This window comes from Aulonocara sp. 'chitande type north' Nkhata Bay, linkage group LG11, assembly GCF_057382095.1.
Source record: "Aulonocara sp. 'chitande type north' Nkhata Bay isolate Kocher_YH1m ecotype deep benthic linkage group LG11, A_spYH_male_GT1.1, whole genome shotgun sequence".
Lineage (NCBI taxonomy): Eukaryota > Metazoa > Chordata > Actinopteri > Cichliformes > Cichlidae > Aulonocara > Aulonocara sp. 'chitande type north' Nkhata Bay.
In genome coordinates this window covers 29,887,800-29,904,330 of record NC_141354.1, presented here as the reverse complement: position 1 = coordinate 29,904,330, position 16,531 = coordinate 29,887,800, and the positions used below count along the sequence as shown (strand labels likewise).

Sequence of the window (16,531 nt, the reverse complement as noted above, 5' to 3'; positions counted from 1 at the left end):
TCCTAAAGAAATATCCTACAATTCATACTCAGGAACAATATATGTCTGTGTGCATGTGAGCAGCCAGTGTATGCTGTGTGTGTGAGTGTGTGTACGGCCTGAAACAATGTTGTTTGTCCACAGTCATGTGTACATGTGTGTTTTGACAGCAGCACTTTGATGAAGCGTCCGAATGGAGTGTGGTGGCGGTGTCCCTCCTACTCAGCTACTATGAGATATTATGAGAATAACTGACTGTTTTTCATCGCATCGCATGTCCTAAAGGTTTATCACTGAGAGAGAGAGAGAAAGCATTATATAGCGGAGCAGGGAATGTAAACACACATTGGGTAAACTTTATTTTTGATGATTTATAGAGCTACTATTCAGAGAAAGAAAGAGAGAAATGCAGAGTTAACTAGCCAGCTAGTGTTGATCATGTACAGTGCATTGTAATCTAGAAAGTGTACAGTGTGTATTTAACCCTTATGTAGCCTATGTACTGTATGTGCCACGGCACCTCCTTCTTCAATCATTCCATTAATGCACCAAAACCAAGTGGTCCTATCGTTTCCGTCACTTCTGGTATTGATCAAATGTCAATGAATGTGCTATACATCTTCATAATTAGGGCCTCCTCAGACGTAGTTTGATTTGCACACTGCAACGTTACAGTATGTGTGAATATGGACTGCAGTTTCTCATAATAGCCATTGAACTCCTAAAAGGGGTTTATTGTAAACCCAAGTAACCAGACTGTTCTGTTTGTGTTTGACTGCTCAGGCTAAACACTGCCCAGTGACTGTTCTCCAAAGCTACGTGGTCTTATATCCTACTCACTGTTACAAAGCAGAGCTCCTGTTTGATCCATTTCCTTTTCCTAGCCTGGCCCATGTTTGTATTTTCCTAAAGCAAATTATTTTTCAACTGTAAGGACTCCATGACACAGGAAAAACATATTTGAAATGTCAAGTTAATGTTTAAAGGAAAAAAGTTTTTTTTTAAACTTTTTCTTATTGTCAACAAATCTCTTCGCTGCCCCCTGTCTGTGGCATCAAACTATACTCATTTCTACTGAATAGTTGGTGTTAAAGCTAAATCATAGTTTATATTTCATTGGACATAAATTAGGAACTGAACCATATGGACAAAAGTACCAGACCACTGCACATTGGACCTACAGGAGCTGCTCGGCCACGGAAACCCATGCTATGAAGCTCCACTTTTGAATGTTAGTCACGATTTCCTTTGATTACGAATCGTCATGTTTTTTTCACGTGTTTTTGTTGACAATAAGAGAAACATGTTACCAGTCTTAACGTCAAAAGCCCTGCAGAGTCACACAGTTATTGTTGTTAGTCAGTCCTCTACTCAGCTGTGCGTGCTGTGAATTAAATGGTGTGTATTAATAAAGGTAAATAAAGGTGGACATCACCACACTAACGGGGGCGGAGTTTGTACTTGAAAGGTTGGTCTGCACTTGTAACCACACGTGTAAGCGCTTTACTGCACGTTCAAGACCATTGGTTTCCCCCCACAGCAGCCATTATGACACAAAATGACACGTAAACGCAGAAATCACATGAATTATAACGCCGCACCTAAACAGAACAGATGGTTCATTAATGTCAATAATAACTCCTGCGTTTTCCAGCTAATTCATGCCAGAATGGCTGCTGTGAAGTAGGTCTATATCACACTGTTGGAAAGGTTTAGTAATAATATAGATCCAACCCCTTTAACTCTAATTTATATTCTAAAGATGGGCCCCTTAGAATATGTAATTTTCACAGCTGTTCTGTACAATGTTGAATATGGCATATAGGTGCTGCATTGTGGTGATCTATGGAATTGCACTTTGACATATGGGTGTGTGTGTGCGCGTGTGTGTGTGCGTGGGGAGGGGTGAAAGCGTAACTGATAAACACAAGTAATGTACAGCATGTCTGGGAGGAATTGTACGCTACCTGTACAACATCTCAGCGATTTGTAAATAGCCAAAGTCTTCCATTCTAACGTTGGTATGACCTTGTTGCCAGTGGAGAGGAAAAACACTGATCCCCATGTACAGACCTTTAAAGTGACATTTTATTTCTATAAATACTTCATCATTTATTTGACAAGGATACAAGATACCGCTTCACCTAAGATATTTTCTTTTTGCACCAGCTCAAAAACCCAGGAAATAACGGGAGTCAAAGACTAAAATTAAAAAAAAAAAAAAAATTTTTTTTGTAATTTGGGTCTGTTTGGATAAATCTTAGCTAAGATAGAGTATGTCCTATATGCGTACATTATGTAGTAAGTATCAATAATGTTCCTTTATTTTGATGGTGTTGATATTTGCTAGTCAGAAAACTGTTAAATCTTTACTCCAAATGTTTGATTTTACATTTGATCAAATATATTCAAAGAAATAAAGAGATGATAAAGAATAAATGCAGCACGTGTCTTTTCATGTTTCCTTTCCACAAGATGTCCTTGCTTACCGTATTGTAAGGGTGAAGGTGGGGAGGGGGTGTTTTTGTGTTTGTGAGTGACAGAGGTAGAAGGAAAGGGTCCGTCAGCTGTGTTTTCATGTTCAAATGAGGCTTACCATCTGTGAGAATATGATAAATGTTTCCACTCGAGAGATATCCGATAACGCCTTCGCTTCCACTCTCCTGCTTTGATATTTCTGACAACGATCTTTCGTATTCTGAATAGCAGTCACAGCGCTGCAGAGAAGCTCTTTGAAGATTGTGATTGCCGAAATCTTTGCTAAATAACACAATCCCATTTCGTTTCTTTCTCATAAAACACTAAATAGTGTGGGTTTAGTGTGGTGCCCATTAAGTCTCAGTTCATATTGAGAACATGCACACATTCATATTAAATGAGCAGATTTACCTCTTGCAGGATATTTTATCAGGAACATCTTCGTGTCCTGAAAACCGAGAACTTGTAGTGTGTATTAAATTTGAAATAGCTGCTCCTTAATGGAGAAACTCCAAGGAGCAACGCTACTCTCAACAGATGTTTTCCTCTTCAAGGTAAGGAACTTCAATGAAGAAATCAGCTTTGGAAAAATAAACTGTATACAGAGTGTCTGTACATCAAACTAGTTTTACATTCTTAGCCACACCCACTTAAATCTTTATCTTTCTACGTGATAAAGAAATGCTGCTGTAGTAAATGAAAGAAGTCTCTCAGTACGGCTTTTTGGCCTTAAACTGTAAGAAATAAACATGGAAAATGACAGAAATTTATTTTTTTAAAGCCACTGTAAAAACACACATTTCTATATTAGATAAAGGAACAAAACAGAAACTTTCTATAATTTAATTGTTTATTTATTACTTATTTACTTGGTTCAGTATGAGAGGCCATAGGTGAGGTCTTCAGAAAGGACGATGCAAAATGTATGAAAATACATTTAAATATCCAAAGTTTATGCCTTCCTCCACTTTTACCAAAGCCACCCCGCAGGCCCCTGGACCTTATGTTGGACACCTCTGACACAGAGTGTTGTAAATAACTGTAAATTAACTATAAAGAGGGAGTTGCTTGCATGTTCTCCCCGCACTTTTGTGGGCTGTCTTAAGGTACTCTGGCTTCCTCCCACAGACCAAAGACTTGCATGCATTTGGTTAATTAGCAATTCTAAACTGATAGTAGGTGTTAACGTGAGTGAGAACAAATGTCTATATGCGCCCTGTTGAATTGGATAAACGGAGTATTAAAAAAATGGATGGATGAACTATAAAGCCCTTTACATGCCATCATTATCCTCTATGCAGAAAGTGTATGGCAAATGCACGGCACGAGATGGCACTGTGTTTCCTTAGATAACATAGTTTCTTTGCACAGACACTTCTACACTCCACCACCTGGGGGAGCAAGAGTCCTTCCTCTGATTTGGAGACAGTAGACTTAAACACAGACTGAAATACCCAATTTATTTATTATCCTTGGGTGCAAAACTTCTTTAAAACTTTGTAAAGAACTGCAGAGGCTGTCATATTGGAAAATGAACTCGTTAACCTTGCTCCTCTGACAAGGCACAAAGCTATTGTACACAGTCTATCATGTACAAAAAGTTCTTTACTGGTTTTCTGTGCACTTTGCAGAAAATACATTTACTATTTCTTTAACTTGTAAGCGGACACGGCAATGTGAAGTTCAGCAATCAATCAGTAATCAAGCAACACTTTATTCTAATAAAACTTCCCAGGCGATACAAAAATCGGAAGCAGCTCAAACGTACACGTTAACTTTTAGTTTTTAATTGAGGGAAATGCTGATGTTCTCACTGCTTTGTTCTCCATGTCTGTGCAGGATACAGATAATTAACAAACATTAAATGTACTGTTAAGTAATACACAGTGCACGCAGTAATGTACACCATCTCTGTCTCGGACTGCGTTGCGTTTCTGATACGGACTGTGGCTTTGCAGCAAGTTTTTGAAGTCTTGTCAACCGCTATTTTTTTTTTAAACATCCAACATGACAGACAAAACTTTAATTATCAGGACAGCGCTTCAGCCGTGAATATGCGGCCTGTTCCTCGAAGATAAATTCTATACTCACTATAAGAAAATAATAAGTTATTTTGTTCTTACTGGTATCGCTTTGTTCCTCTCTTTTTGATTGTTACGTGTTGGCTTAAATCAGTCTAAAGAAACGCTCCATTCAGCAACAATAATATCACAATTAATCAATTACAGTATGCACACAAACAATGGAAACGTTAAGCTCTAATAAAAATAATGCCAGTGTAAACAAGCTTAAGTATCACACAACTCTCAAATTATTGCACATACATTCATAAATATACAATTCAACTTTGTGCCTTTTCTGTTTATGCATGTGGCTGCATCTCATGTGTGTGTGGGTGTGAACTTGGATAAATTAAATCTGGTGGTGATAGACATCAATAACTGAATGACACAAGTGACACCTATTAGACACGTATGTACAGTACCTGCACACACACCGACTTACACATACACACACTCACAACAGCACTTGTGCATAGATCTAAAGTCTCTTTCTCTGTTACTCAAACAAAAATGTGCAGTAACACATTTAAAGCATTGTTTTGGTAACAAAGTCCAGTCTGTCTTCAGTTCTGGTGCTTCATCGCAATCTATAAACAAAAGACATGTGTGTGTGATGGAGCTTGTTAAGTGTGCTGGTCCAACTTTGCTTTGGTCCCAGTCTGTGTGGAGCTGCAGTTTTCGGTTTGTCCTTTCAGTTCGGTTGATTCACAGAGAGACCTCGAGCCAAGGAATGTCGGTCCCGACTAATACAGATCCCAGATCTGATTTAAGTCATTCAGAAGGTGCGCATCCCTCCTAAACCGCTGTCTTACAACCAGCAGCTGTCACGTCTTATGCATCACCTGTTTGATCAGACGTCAGTTTCTCCTGGTCAGAGATGTCATCATCGGCAGGTGGCCGCGCCCGGTCAAAGAAACCACACTGAGGGAATCACATTAGCCAGTTAGTAGAGTTTTTAATAATTAAACTACCACAAGGAGTTCTGAGGATAGTGGATGATGTATGTACCTTCCACATGGCTAATGTCAGGATGGCCAGGACCAGCAGCCCCAGCAATATGGCCAAGATGATGACCCAGAGTGGAACAGCGAATGATACATCAGGAGTCCCCCATAACACCAGAGTCCCCATCTGCAGGGAAAAAAAACTGTCTATAAATTTTTCCTTATTTCTCGAAGCTTGGCATAAAGACTCATTTTTATTGCTTTTTATCATACCGCGCTTCTGTGCTGAGGCAGCGTGGCGGGTTGGATGCGATAAGGCATCGATGTGACCGCAAAGGACACGGTAGAGTTGAGAATGTAGGGGTCATTACGCCGCTTTAAGATAAAAAAGTTATTATTTTAAAGGTGGCGTGTTACATATCAGACCTTCCTGCTGAGTGAGTTGAGCGATTAAAGTAAAACAAAAAGTTAACACAAAAAAATCAACTGACCTGCAGGAAAGTGTGCGCCCAGAGTCGCGATCGGATCTTTACCACAGCACTCTGCCCGCGATCCAACCGGCCGACCACACACATTATCTTCAGACAGGAGACATTAGTGCAGTTCTGCATAAGGAGAGGGTTGGTGGAGGGAGAAGAAATATATCAAACACCTGTGAATGGCTAATGAACATTTGGCTTAGTTTGTTTTCTTTAGAGACTTTACAGTTGGCTCACCAAGGTTTTATTGCTGTAATCCTGAGCGGTGCTGATAGATCGTTTGTGGCGGTGAGGAGGACTGCTGGTGTTCCTCAGGAAGCCCAGTAATTCTGGTGTGTCCTGGAGAGTGGAGATCTGAAACAAACAGGGAAATGTTATCAATGCTTATTGTTCAAGCAAGTAAAAATGATCATTTTACATTTGAAAGAAAAGAAAATTTGATATATGATTCTCCAACTGGTCCCGGCAGATGGCTGTCCCTTCCTGAGCCTGGTTCTGCTGGAGGTTTCTTCCTGTTAAAAGGGAGTTTTTTCTTCCCACACTCACCAAAGCACTTACTCACGGGGTGCCATATGATTGTTAGGATTTTCTCTGTTTTGTCTGTATTATTGTACGGTCTTTGCCTTACAATATAAAGCGCCTTGAGGCAACTTGGCGCTACATAACTAAAATTGTCTGCCTTTTTGTATGAAAGGTACCTTGTAAATTAACTTGCCCTGTCTGTTTCAGTGCTTACAGTTTATAGTGCCAATTTAATCGTACTCTAACATGTGTTAGTGTATTCTGTCAGTCCAGACACCTTATTAAAACTCGTTGTTTCACTGCGGCCTTTTTTAGGATTTTCTAAGATGTTTTAGAAGACATAATAATATTACGCAAAACCTCCAGCAGAGGAATAAAAAAAGCAAAATGTTAAGAAATCTCATCGCTGATCTTTTGAAGGGTTGAAAACGATTTAATTTCCTGGTCATACCATGAAGCTGAGAACAGCGAAAAGCAGACACGAGCGAACAACCTGAGACTCTTGAAGTCACAACTCTGAGATTACAGATAAAGAGCCAGAATGGTTTCTCCTCTAGGTGTTTGTCTTCACTGTATAATTACATTTAAACATTTTAAAAACTGGACCAGTTGTGCAGGACATGAAACTACTATGACTCTTACATCAGCTAAGAAAGCAAAGGATAGCAACAACAGGTATGCCTTTATCTTCCTGCAGCTCAGTGATTAGCATCTCTGCCCCAGAGATGGCACTCAGAAAACAAGCCACAGATGCACGGATAACTGATTTACCGACTGTAAGTAACACGGATGTTGAGACGCCAATTACATAGAAGGAATTTGGAGAACATTATGTGAATCTCTTTGCTTGTGCGATCTTGGTATAACACTTCGCAGTCAGGTGAAAGAAGTAACTACTGTAATCAGTCTCCTCAGAGGATCTGACACATGCTGCTGTTTTCATAGATGATTACACATTCACATTTTCAAATAACTCCATGTTTTCTTTTCCAATTATCCTACGCGTGATATCATAGATACTGGAAATGATTCCAGCTCTCATTTCTGCTTGTAAACATAACAATCCATCTTACTTGTATGGAGCCTATTGGGGGAAAAAAACACACAAAGAACACAAGAATAACGGCAATAAGAGTGAATGGCATAAATGGTGCCATTAAGGGATAGAAAAAGATATAACTAATGGTATGAATAAAAAAATGTACCTAAGCCGGTTTGTATGAGTAGGTGCTGTAAATGATCAGTTAGAAATGCACAATGTGCAAACAGACTCATTCTTATTAAAAGCAAAACACCCACATGTCATTCTTGAGATTGTTTTTTGGCTGCATACTTGTATTGCGCACTGTATATTTCATGTTACCTCTAAACCATGCGGGTTAAGGCTGGTGTTTGTCCGGCAGCTCACTGGTCCGTCAGTTTTAATCTCCATGGCATACAGCAGGTTCTCATCGCGGAAGCGAGACGGCCAGCCAACGTGAAGCTCAGCCTCCCTGATGCTGCTGGGACCGGAGTTATGGAGCTGCGGGTGAGAGCGAGGCGGCAGAAAAAACAGCGAGACTTGTCAGTATTCTCCGGCCTCGGTCTCAAGCGGCCAAAGCTCTAATCAGGTTATCATAACTGTGGGATGATGAAACGGGCCACCTGTGTTTTCATAATAATGAAGATAATACTAATGCAGCCTCGAGTCTCTCGGGATTGAAATACAAGACAAATAAAACCTACACCATCACCAGCTTCATCATTCCATATCTAATTTAGGATGACTGAATTATGAGCTTAAATGAACCATCAATTCAATAAACCCTCTTTTGTACTCGCCCCTTTCTTTGTCTATTGCTCTCTCACACACACACACACACATATATATATATATATATGTCCTCACATATGCACACGGTCATTAACACTGAAGCAAGTCATCCAAACAGGACATGATCCTGTTGCTGCAGGGCAGGAATTCTGCAAGAGGAAAAGAAAAAAACCCCTCTGTCCTCTCTAACTAGAAGCAGCTGCCCACTGGGAAAAGTACGGCAAATGAAAATCATTATCAGCTGCGGGACAGACCAGACACCGCAGCGCTCCGGTTCAATGAAGCTGCCATCTATTTAAAATAAAAAGAAATCACATGTATAGGAGACAGATGCACGTATGCACATGCCCCTATTGTTAAGTGTCGCCGGCCTGTCTGCCACCCCCCCCCCACTATCCTGTTTGACCTTGTTTTTCCTCTTAATAATTATTATTTATTACACTATGACCCCAGTTAAGAATGTTTGCATCCATGCTCCCTGCTCGCCTTGTTTTCTCGTTGCTCCTGGTTCCCGCTGTCTTGCTTTTTCCTGCCTTTGCAGCAGTAATTGCTCTTCAGCTGGAGACCTTCGATCAGCCAGAGTTTAATTCTTTATAGAGCTACTGGTTTTACTGTGTCCTTCATCTTGCAGAGCCCCTACCCTTTGATGTGGCCTAATACACAAGTTTCCACACCTATTTTCCGCTCTTTTCATCCAAGACGAGACTTTCTGAACAGCACGATAAACACAAAATAGCTCACCTTTCCATTTCTCAATCTCTTCATCTACAAATTCATCCTGTTCATTTCCTCACAGCTGATTAGACTGCCCAGCTGTGTTTCAGTGTAAGGGAGGGAATTTACCTCATAGATGTGTGTGACTTGTGGTCCAACATCATCCTCTTTAATGGGCTTCTCTTTCGGTTCCCAGTTTGGGAATGGCAGCACCACCTGAGAGGGATGAGACACCCTGGAAAGAAGAGGGAAGAGAAACAGTGTGGTGATAATAATGCATGTACACATGGATAGGTTTGGACTTTTTCTAAGTGCATTTGCACATATAAATCCTGATTTAATACTTTTCAGTTTTTATTAGAAATATTGTGTTTAAAGGCAACAGGAACTTTCTAAATTTGTATTTTTCTTGTTTCTAAATATGACAAAAACAGACCATTTAAAATATCCCTGACAATGCTGCCTGATTATACAGTGCAGCACCAATACTAACTACCTTAGTTTTAACATATACTCACTGGCCACTTCATTAGGTTCACTTGTTCAACAGCTTGTTAGCACAAATATCTAAACAGGCAACCCCACATGTGCTGCAATTCAGCACATTTAGACATGCAGACATAGCTAAGTCGATTCGGTGAAGCTGAAACTAAGGATCAGGAGATTTATGCAACTTTGAATGTGGCATGTTTGTTGGTGCCAGATTTTCCCACACAACCATCTCTAAGGTTACAGAGAAAGGTCCAAAATGAGAAAACATCCAGTGAGCTTTGCTGATGTCAAAGGTCAGAAAACAGCCAGACTCCTTGAAGCTGATAGGAAGGCAACAGTAACTCAAATAACCACTTGTGGCAACCAAGCTTTGCACAAGAGCATCTTTGAATGCACATGAACCTTGAACCACAAGACCACACCAGGTCCCACTCCTGTCTACAATTCGCGTAGACTCACCAAAATTGGATAAAAGAAGACTGGAAAAGTGTTGTCTGGTCTTATGAGTTTCGATTTCTGCTGCAACACTCAGATGGTGGAGTCAGAATTCGTTGTAAACAATTTAAAAATTTAGATCCATCCTGAATTGTTGTGGTTTGGGCTACTAGTGGTGCTGGTGTAATAGTGTGGAGGATATTTTCTTGGCACACTTTTGGCCCTGTAGTACTGAGTAAACACAGTACTACAGCCTGTATTTTATGATCACAATGTACCCATCTTCTGTTGGCTGCTTCCAGCAGGATAACACACCGTCATAAAGCTCAAATCATGTCAGATGGTTTCTTGAAGATGACAATGAGCTCATTGTACTCAAATGGCCGACACAGTCACCAAATCTCAATCCAACAGAGCACCTCTGGGATTTGGTGGAACGGGAGATTCCCATCACGGATGTGCAGCTAACAAATCTGCAGCAACTATGTGATCCTATCGAGTTAATATGGACGAAAACCTCTGAGGGATGTTTCCAGCACTTTGTTGAATCCATGCCATAAAGAATTAGAGCAGCTTTGGAGGCAAAGATGTACCTAATGAAGTGGCATTGTTAGTGCAGTTATATATATATATATATATATATATATATATATATATATATATATATATATATATATATATGAAATAGTAAAATGTTTGAAGATTTTTCTGGTGTGGAATTGTCAGTACTGTGGGCTATAATTGCCTCTTGATGATGACATTCTGATAATTTCATGGTAGTCTAAGCTAAGTGGGCAAAAATGTTTACATTCCCCACTGTGGGCATAATGTTTGCAGCTAAGTGGACATAACTGAGCCAGTTTAGCAAACAGCAGCTCTCCATGATGAGCTTAATTAAAATATCTTACTTAATTCCAGGATTAAAGTAGACATCGCATCAGACTGAAGCAAACACCACCCCCACTAATAACAGAGAATTAAAATGTGAATTGCTAAATTTTAAATGTTCATCTGAGCAGGGACATTTTTACAGTGCAAACATAGGAGCATGCCCTCGTCTTGCTTATACCAGGTCCCGCTGTGTTTGTGTGTACGGCTGACCACACCCAAACAACAACAAGTAAGGCTCCAAGCTTTGAAGTGTGTGTGTGTGTGTGTGTGTGTGTGTGTGTGTGTGTGTGTGTGCGCTTGTGTGCATCAGCAGGCATACGGGAATCCATGAACATGCCAGCGGCTCCAAGGTTTTCCATGTGCACGTGATTAGCTTAGATTTATGACTAGAGATGTGTTTTTATGCTCTTTGTTTCTATCTGCAGATGAACAGGGAGCACAAATTCAAGCATTTTAATAATATCCTACAATAAAAATAAAGAAGTTTAGCCTGAAACAAGATTGTCATATTAACAAATTATCTTTAGGATAATTAGAATAATGCTTTGTTTCAAGGCAACAAAGCATTCGGCGACCGTGTCTCAGAGACTTAAGCAATGGTTGACTCACCCACGTAAATCAAGCTGAGCTTGGGCGGTGACAGACAGATTCAAACTGACCAGGTTGCTGTCGGAGTTATCTTTGTTGGAGCTGTGGAGACATTCATACGGTTAAAATAAAAGAACTATAAAAAGAACAAACTGATTTTATTATTTCCAGTGAGGCTTTGATACAGTGCAAACAGAACCAAAACTCAAGATGAACTCATAATAAAGCCGGATTTTCAGGTTCAGATGACTCTGACAAGAATTCCCCTAGCAGGGGGATTGCAAAAGTCAAACATCTGCATCTAGCGATGTGAGATATTGAAAATAACGCTATTAAGCACACAGTGGGCATCTTGTGTAGAGCTTGTCTCCTGTCTGGAGCTCCTCGGGGCCATCTGTATTTTTCTGCGTCTGCGGTTAGTTTCATCAAACCACAGACAGCAACATGATCGGGACAGACACGAAACGTATTTACATGTATCAGATGAAACACAAACAGCTCTTTGTGCATGTATGAAAGAGACAGAAACAGTGACGATGGTTGGGGGGGGGGGGGGGGGGGGGGGGGGGTTGAGCATGACTGCTGGTGGGTGTGTCACCTGTGGATCTGTAGTTCAAAGCTGATTTTTGGTCCAGCATCTTCTAGCCTTTGGACTGAAAACCTCAAGCCAACAGACAGCTGGTGAGGGCAGGAGCATGTAAAAAAACACACAAAAAACAGGGAGAACTGATCAAAAACATGACAGAAAGAATGGGTGTTGGGGCAGGGGCTGTTAAAGAAAGATGACAGAGAAATAAAATCCATCTGTACATAAAAAGTCACATTAACTAGATCAGTTTCTGGGTTCTCAAAGGCAGATTATCAAAGTTGTGTGTGTTGATAGCGCGCGAGATTCTTAAATCAGAAAAAAGCCAGACTACAGACACACAGACACATAAAAGCCACAGTTAGGTTTCTTGTGTCTCCTCAGTTTAAATTCTCTGGACTAACTCGAAACACATGCAGGAATTAGTTCATCATCGACGGCATGGCAGCGTGCGCATGTGTGTGCACGGGTATGTGAGTTCTGCTGAACAACAGGTCAAGCACATGGATCAGAGAGGAAAATGACAGCATGCAGACGTGCACTTCAAGAGGGAGACCTGGGGGAGGAGAGGGGGAGTGATGGTGGAGTGTGGGACTACAAAGTCAAGTTATCTTTATGGATAGACATGTGAGAGATGAGCAAGGCAGAGAAGCTCTACAGAGACAGGCACCAAGTGAGAACAAACCATTTGGAGAGAAGTCATCACTTTTACCTCCCGTTTCAGAGAGGGTGAAGCTTAAAATTTGTCTTTAGGGCACCTGGAACTCTGTGGTTGAAAGCTGGGAGTTAATGTTTGCAGTACTGTCCTTCAGTCGCTGTGGTCAGCTTGAATTTAGGTCGGTTAGAAAATGGGTTGTGCTTTCATGGTGCAGAAAATCTTCAAAACATCCGCCTAAACCTTCTCAAAGCAATGCATCTTTGTTATATTCTCTGCCTTACGTCAGCGCACTGTGTATTCCAAAAACTGCAGCTTGGCTAAAATACTCGGCTCCTGTGTTTGGCAGCCACAACGCTTCGCGCAGTGTGTTTAGCTCATAATTTAACAGAACAATGATTCTTTGGAACGACAGAGTGAGAAGTGGTTTATGCCAATGAAGTGGTTTAAAGGGTTTTCCGCTGACAATGTAATACTTCTTGTCAGCATCACAAGGTGGTTACTATTATTAAAATTTCAACTGACCACAGCGACCGTGTTTAAAGACGGATGAAAGTGCAAACTTTGAGCAACCAGCTGGAGGATTAAAAGTGATTTCAAATCAAGATCATGGATCACGTTGAACTCACACTCCTCTCTTTTTCCCTGCACACCTGACTCTAAACGACACTACCTGAACAAAAGTACACATTACTACTCATCATTGCTACAAGAGCTGCTTGGTTAAATACCATGAAGCTCCCGGCTCACATTTTGTGTGCTGATGTTAACGTCAGAGGTTTGGAGCTGTTACTGAGTCAGCAGAAAGTTGGTGATTTTTACACACTGTGCGCCGCAGCACTAGGAAACCTCAGTTTGTAACTTTACGTGGTCTGCCACTTTGGGGTTGAGTTGCTGTGGTTCCTAAATGGTTCCACTTTGCAATAACAATTCAATTCAATTTCATTTTATTTATATAGCGCCAAATCACAACAACAGTTGCCTCAAGGCGCTTTATATTGCACAGTAGATCGTACAATAATAGATACAGAGAAAAATCCAACAATCATATGACCCCCTATGAGCAAGCACTTTGGCAACAGTGGGAAGGAAAAACTCCCTTTTAACAGGAAGCAACCTCTGGCAGAACCAGGCTCAGGGAGGGGCGGGGCCATCTGCTGCTACCGGTTGGGGTGAGAGAAAGAAGACAGGATAAAGACATGCAGTGGAAGAAAGACAGAGATTAATAACAGATATGATTCAATGCAGAGAGGTCTGTTAACACATAGTGAGTGAGGAAGGTGACTGGAAAGGGAAAAACTCAATGCATCATGGGAATCCCCCGACAGCCTACGTCTATTGCAGCACAACTAAGGGAGGATTCATTCACCACATAAAACCACTTACAGATGATCATGGAATATCTAGGAGGGACGAAATCTCATGTACTGACGCGTTTGAACAGTCACATCCCATTACAGCATCATGCTTGATTTCAGTGTGCTCTTTAGAACGAGCCACTCTTTCAAAATGTTTGCAAACCGACTGCATGGCTAGATGTTTTTGTACAACTGTGGCAATGAGACTGAAAACACCTGAATTAAGAGATTAAGACTTCTGTGTGTTTGTTTGAAAAACAAATGTATTTATTCAAATGTGGAACTGGCGACTTCTTTTCCAAATGGTGGAACAAACCGAGAAGCTGCAGAAACTCTACTTTGGAAAAGAAAAAGAGCCACAGTGTCAGAGTAGTCACAAAAAAAGATGAAGCAAGAGAGCAACAGAAACTAAAAGTAGTGCAAAAGAAGAGGGAACCACTAAAGTGAAATGTAAGATTCAGATTTCTTCCTTTGCCTTATATATGTGAGCAACAAAAGCGGTTAGCTGAATACATCTGGGTGTTTTAAACCTGAAATCAGTCTGGATTCAACGGTGCTAGGGTGGGGAGAGTTTTTTTATTGCCATTATAAATAAAATCTGTATTTCTGATGTGATGTGGCTAGAACTGATACTTATGTTAGATCACTTTGTGGTTTGGAAACTGTGTGCAGCCATTACTCATTCCATTAATGCTCTCCAGTAGCCTCCAGCTACTATAAATATGATATGTGTATAACTGCATTTCTCCTATAACAAAAATTTGCAATCAATTAATTTAGTATTTTTCATTTATATTTTGCTGGAATCAGTAATTTAAGCACTGCAATTTTGTGAAACACTAACAAAAAACACATCTTCAAAGTAGGACTCCACTGATTGATAAATGACTGAAACTAAGATTCTGACCAGTAGAGGAAGAATGATGACAGAGATGCAGGCAGGCAGATGAATGCAAATACCAAAGCCAAAAAAACTGCTTCCCTTCAGGCGTGTACCCTTAACTCATCGCTCTGTTCATGCAGCAGAGGGTTGACCACCAGTGATGAGAACTATTTAGCTGCACAATACAACCAGAATCTGTACGGGGGACATGGAGGTATGTTCTGCATCAGCTCATGGATTCCTGAACGTTCAATGGGGCAAGCGCAGAGTTCAATATGGGAAACATCTGGATAGCTGGAGAGCTGCGCATGCACACACACACACACACACACACACACACACACACACACACACACACACACACACACACACACACACACACACACACACGTGTATGCATGCCTTGTCCTTTTACACGCTCTTGTTATGCTCTCCTCCCCCAACAGTGAAACATGACCGCATAATTGATTTATCAGAATGCTATGTGTCACCTCCAAAGAGCAAATGCACCTCTCTGCCAGCCTTGACGCCTTTAAAAAAACAACAAAAGCCCACATTCACACACATGTCATGCTTTGTAGCACATCTCTGTGTATCTGAGTGGTAGAATTTCATGTAACATGGGACCGCTCTTTACTTTACAAAGCCTTGGCTTCCTGCATGTGTCAGCCACGCACGACCTAAATGGATTATTACTACACATGCACGCTTGGACTGAATGCAAAGCCTAGCCCTGTGAATCAGACTGTGTGGAATGGAGGTCAAGGTGAACATCAGCAATCACTGGAAAGCATCAATCAGGGCGAATTAAACCTGAGGCCTAACAGTTGCGCCTTCTTAGCGTGGGTGTTGTTGAAACGTTTGTGTGTGCGTTTGCGCTTACGTGCGAGAACTCACCTCCGTCTCGGCCACCATCGGGTTCCCGAGGTCACACACCACCATCCTGGACTCATTGATCAACTTGTACTCACAGTTTAACTGAGAGAGAGACTAGAGGAGATCCAAGGTACGGAAAGACAGTAAGAGTGGGACAAGAACAGTGAATGAAAGTGACAAATAGAGAGCAGTGAGAGTCAAGTGGTGAGCGAAAAGACAAAGGGAGGCAAGTATAACACCATCAAAGGGGGATGGGAGTGAGAAGGGTGAAAAAGAGAAGGAGAGAGGCAGGGGGGAGGACAGGAGAGGAAGAGTGATGAATGCTCTGACAGTAACAATGTCATCAATCAAACAGCCCCATTACACACTCATTAGCGCACACACGTGCAAACACACACACACGCAGACGTAAACACACATATGCACACAGAAGTTGACCCTATCCATTTCCGTGGTCACTAATGCAGCTTGTAAATCATAATAGGGGCTTTTGAGCTGTTGCCAGTAGAGCATACCCGGCTGATAGCCTTGCCTTAATCATGTCTAACAAACACAAACCACAAAGACACAACAGGATGCGATGCCGGACTGTAACTGAAGCCTCAAATAGCCCACTTCCCAGTTTTTGAACTTGGCTTCAATGATGATGAGACAACAGTTTTGGTCTTATCTATTTTCAGCATCCACCCTTCTGGCCCTTAACATTAAACTGGGATAATTGATGTCAGACAAATCTGTGTGCAATGTGTGTAAAAGAGTGTGCGTGAGTATTTAC

General features: G+C 41.1%; 2 protein-coding genes across 4 annotated transcripts in view; one reads left to right on the top strand and one right to left on the bottom strand.

The window, feature by feature from the left end:
* atxn1b (ataxin 1b) overlaps positions 1-2,411 on the top strand; it is a 14,215-nt gene extending 11,804 nt beyond the window's left edge. For all 3 annotated transcript variants that reach the window (XM_086311937.1, XM_086311935.1, XM_086311936.1), the window contains one exon: positions 1-2,411. This exon is cut by the window's left edge and continues 2,286 nt beyond it. The gene's annotated coding sequence lies outside the window, so the exon portion shown is untranslated.
* A 1,740-nt stretch (positions 2,412-4,151) lies between these two features.
* The window catches only part of itga8 (integrin, alpha 8), a 41,781-nt gene continuing 29,401 nt past the window's right edge, over positions 4,152-16,531 (bottom strand). Inside the window, exons 21-30 of the mRNA XM_086311934.1 lie at positions 15,778-15,870; positions 11,997-12,076; positions 11,420-11,500; positions 9,122-9,227; positions 7,829-7,987; positions 6,181-6,297; positions 5,956-6,069; positions 5,738-5,839; positions 5,529-5,651; positions 4,152-5,441 (exon numbers count right to left, since the gene is read on the bottom strand). Coding sequence (XP_086168060.1) covers positions 5,352-5,441; positions 5,529-5,651; positions 5,738-5,839; positions 5,956-6,069; positions 6,181-6,297; positions 7,829-7,987; positions 9,122-9,227; positions 11,420-11,500; positions 11,997-12,076; positions 15,778-15,870 — 1,065 coding nt within the window. The 3' untranslated portion in view covers positions 4,152-5,351. The remainder of the gene's footprint in view (positions 5,442-5,528; positions 5,652-5,737; positions 5,840-5,955; positions 6,070-6,180; positions 6,298-7,828; positions 7,988-9,121; positions 9,228-11,419; positions 11,501-11,996; positions 12,077-15,777; positions 15,871-16,531) is intronic.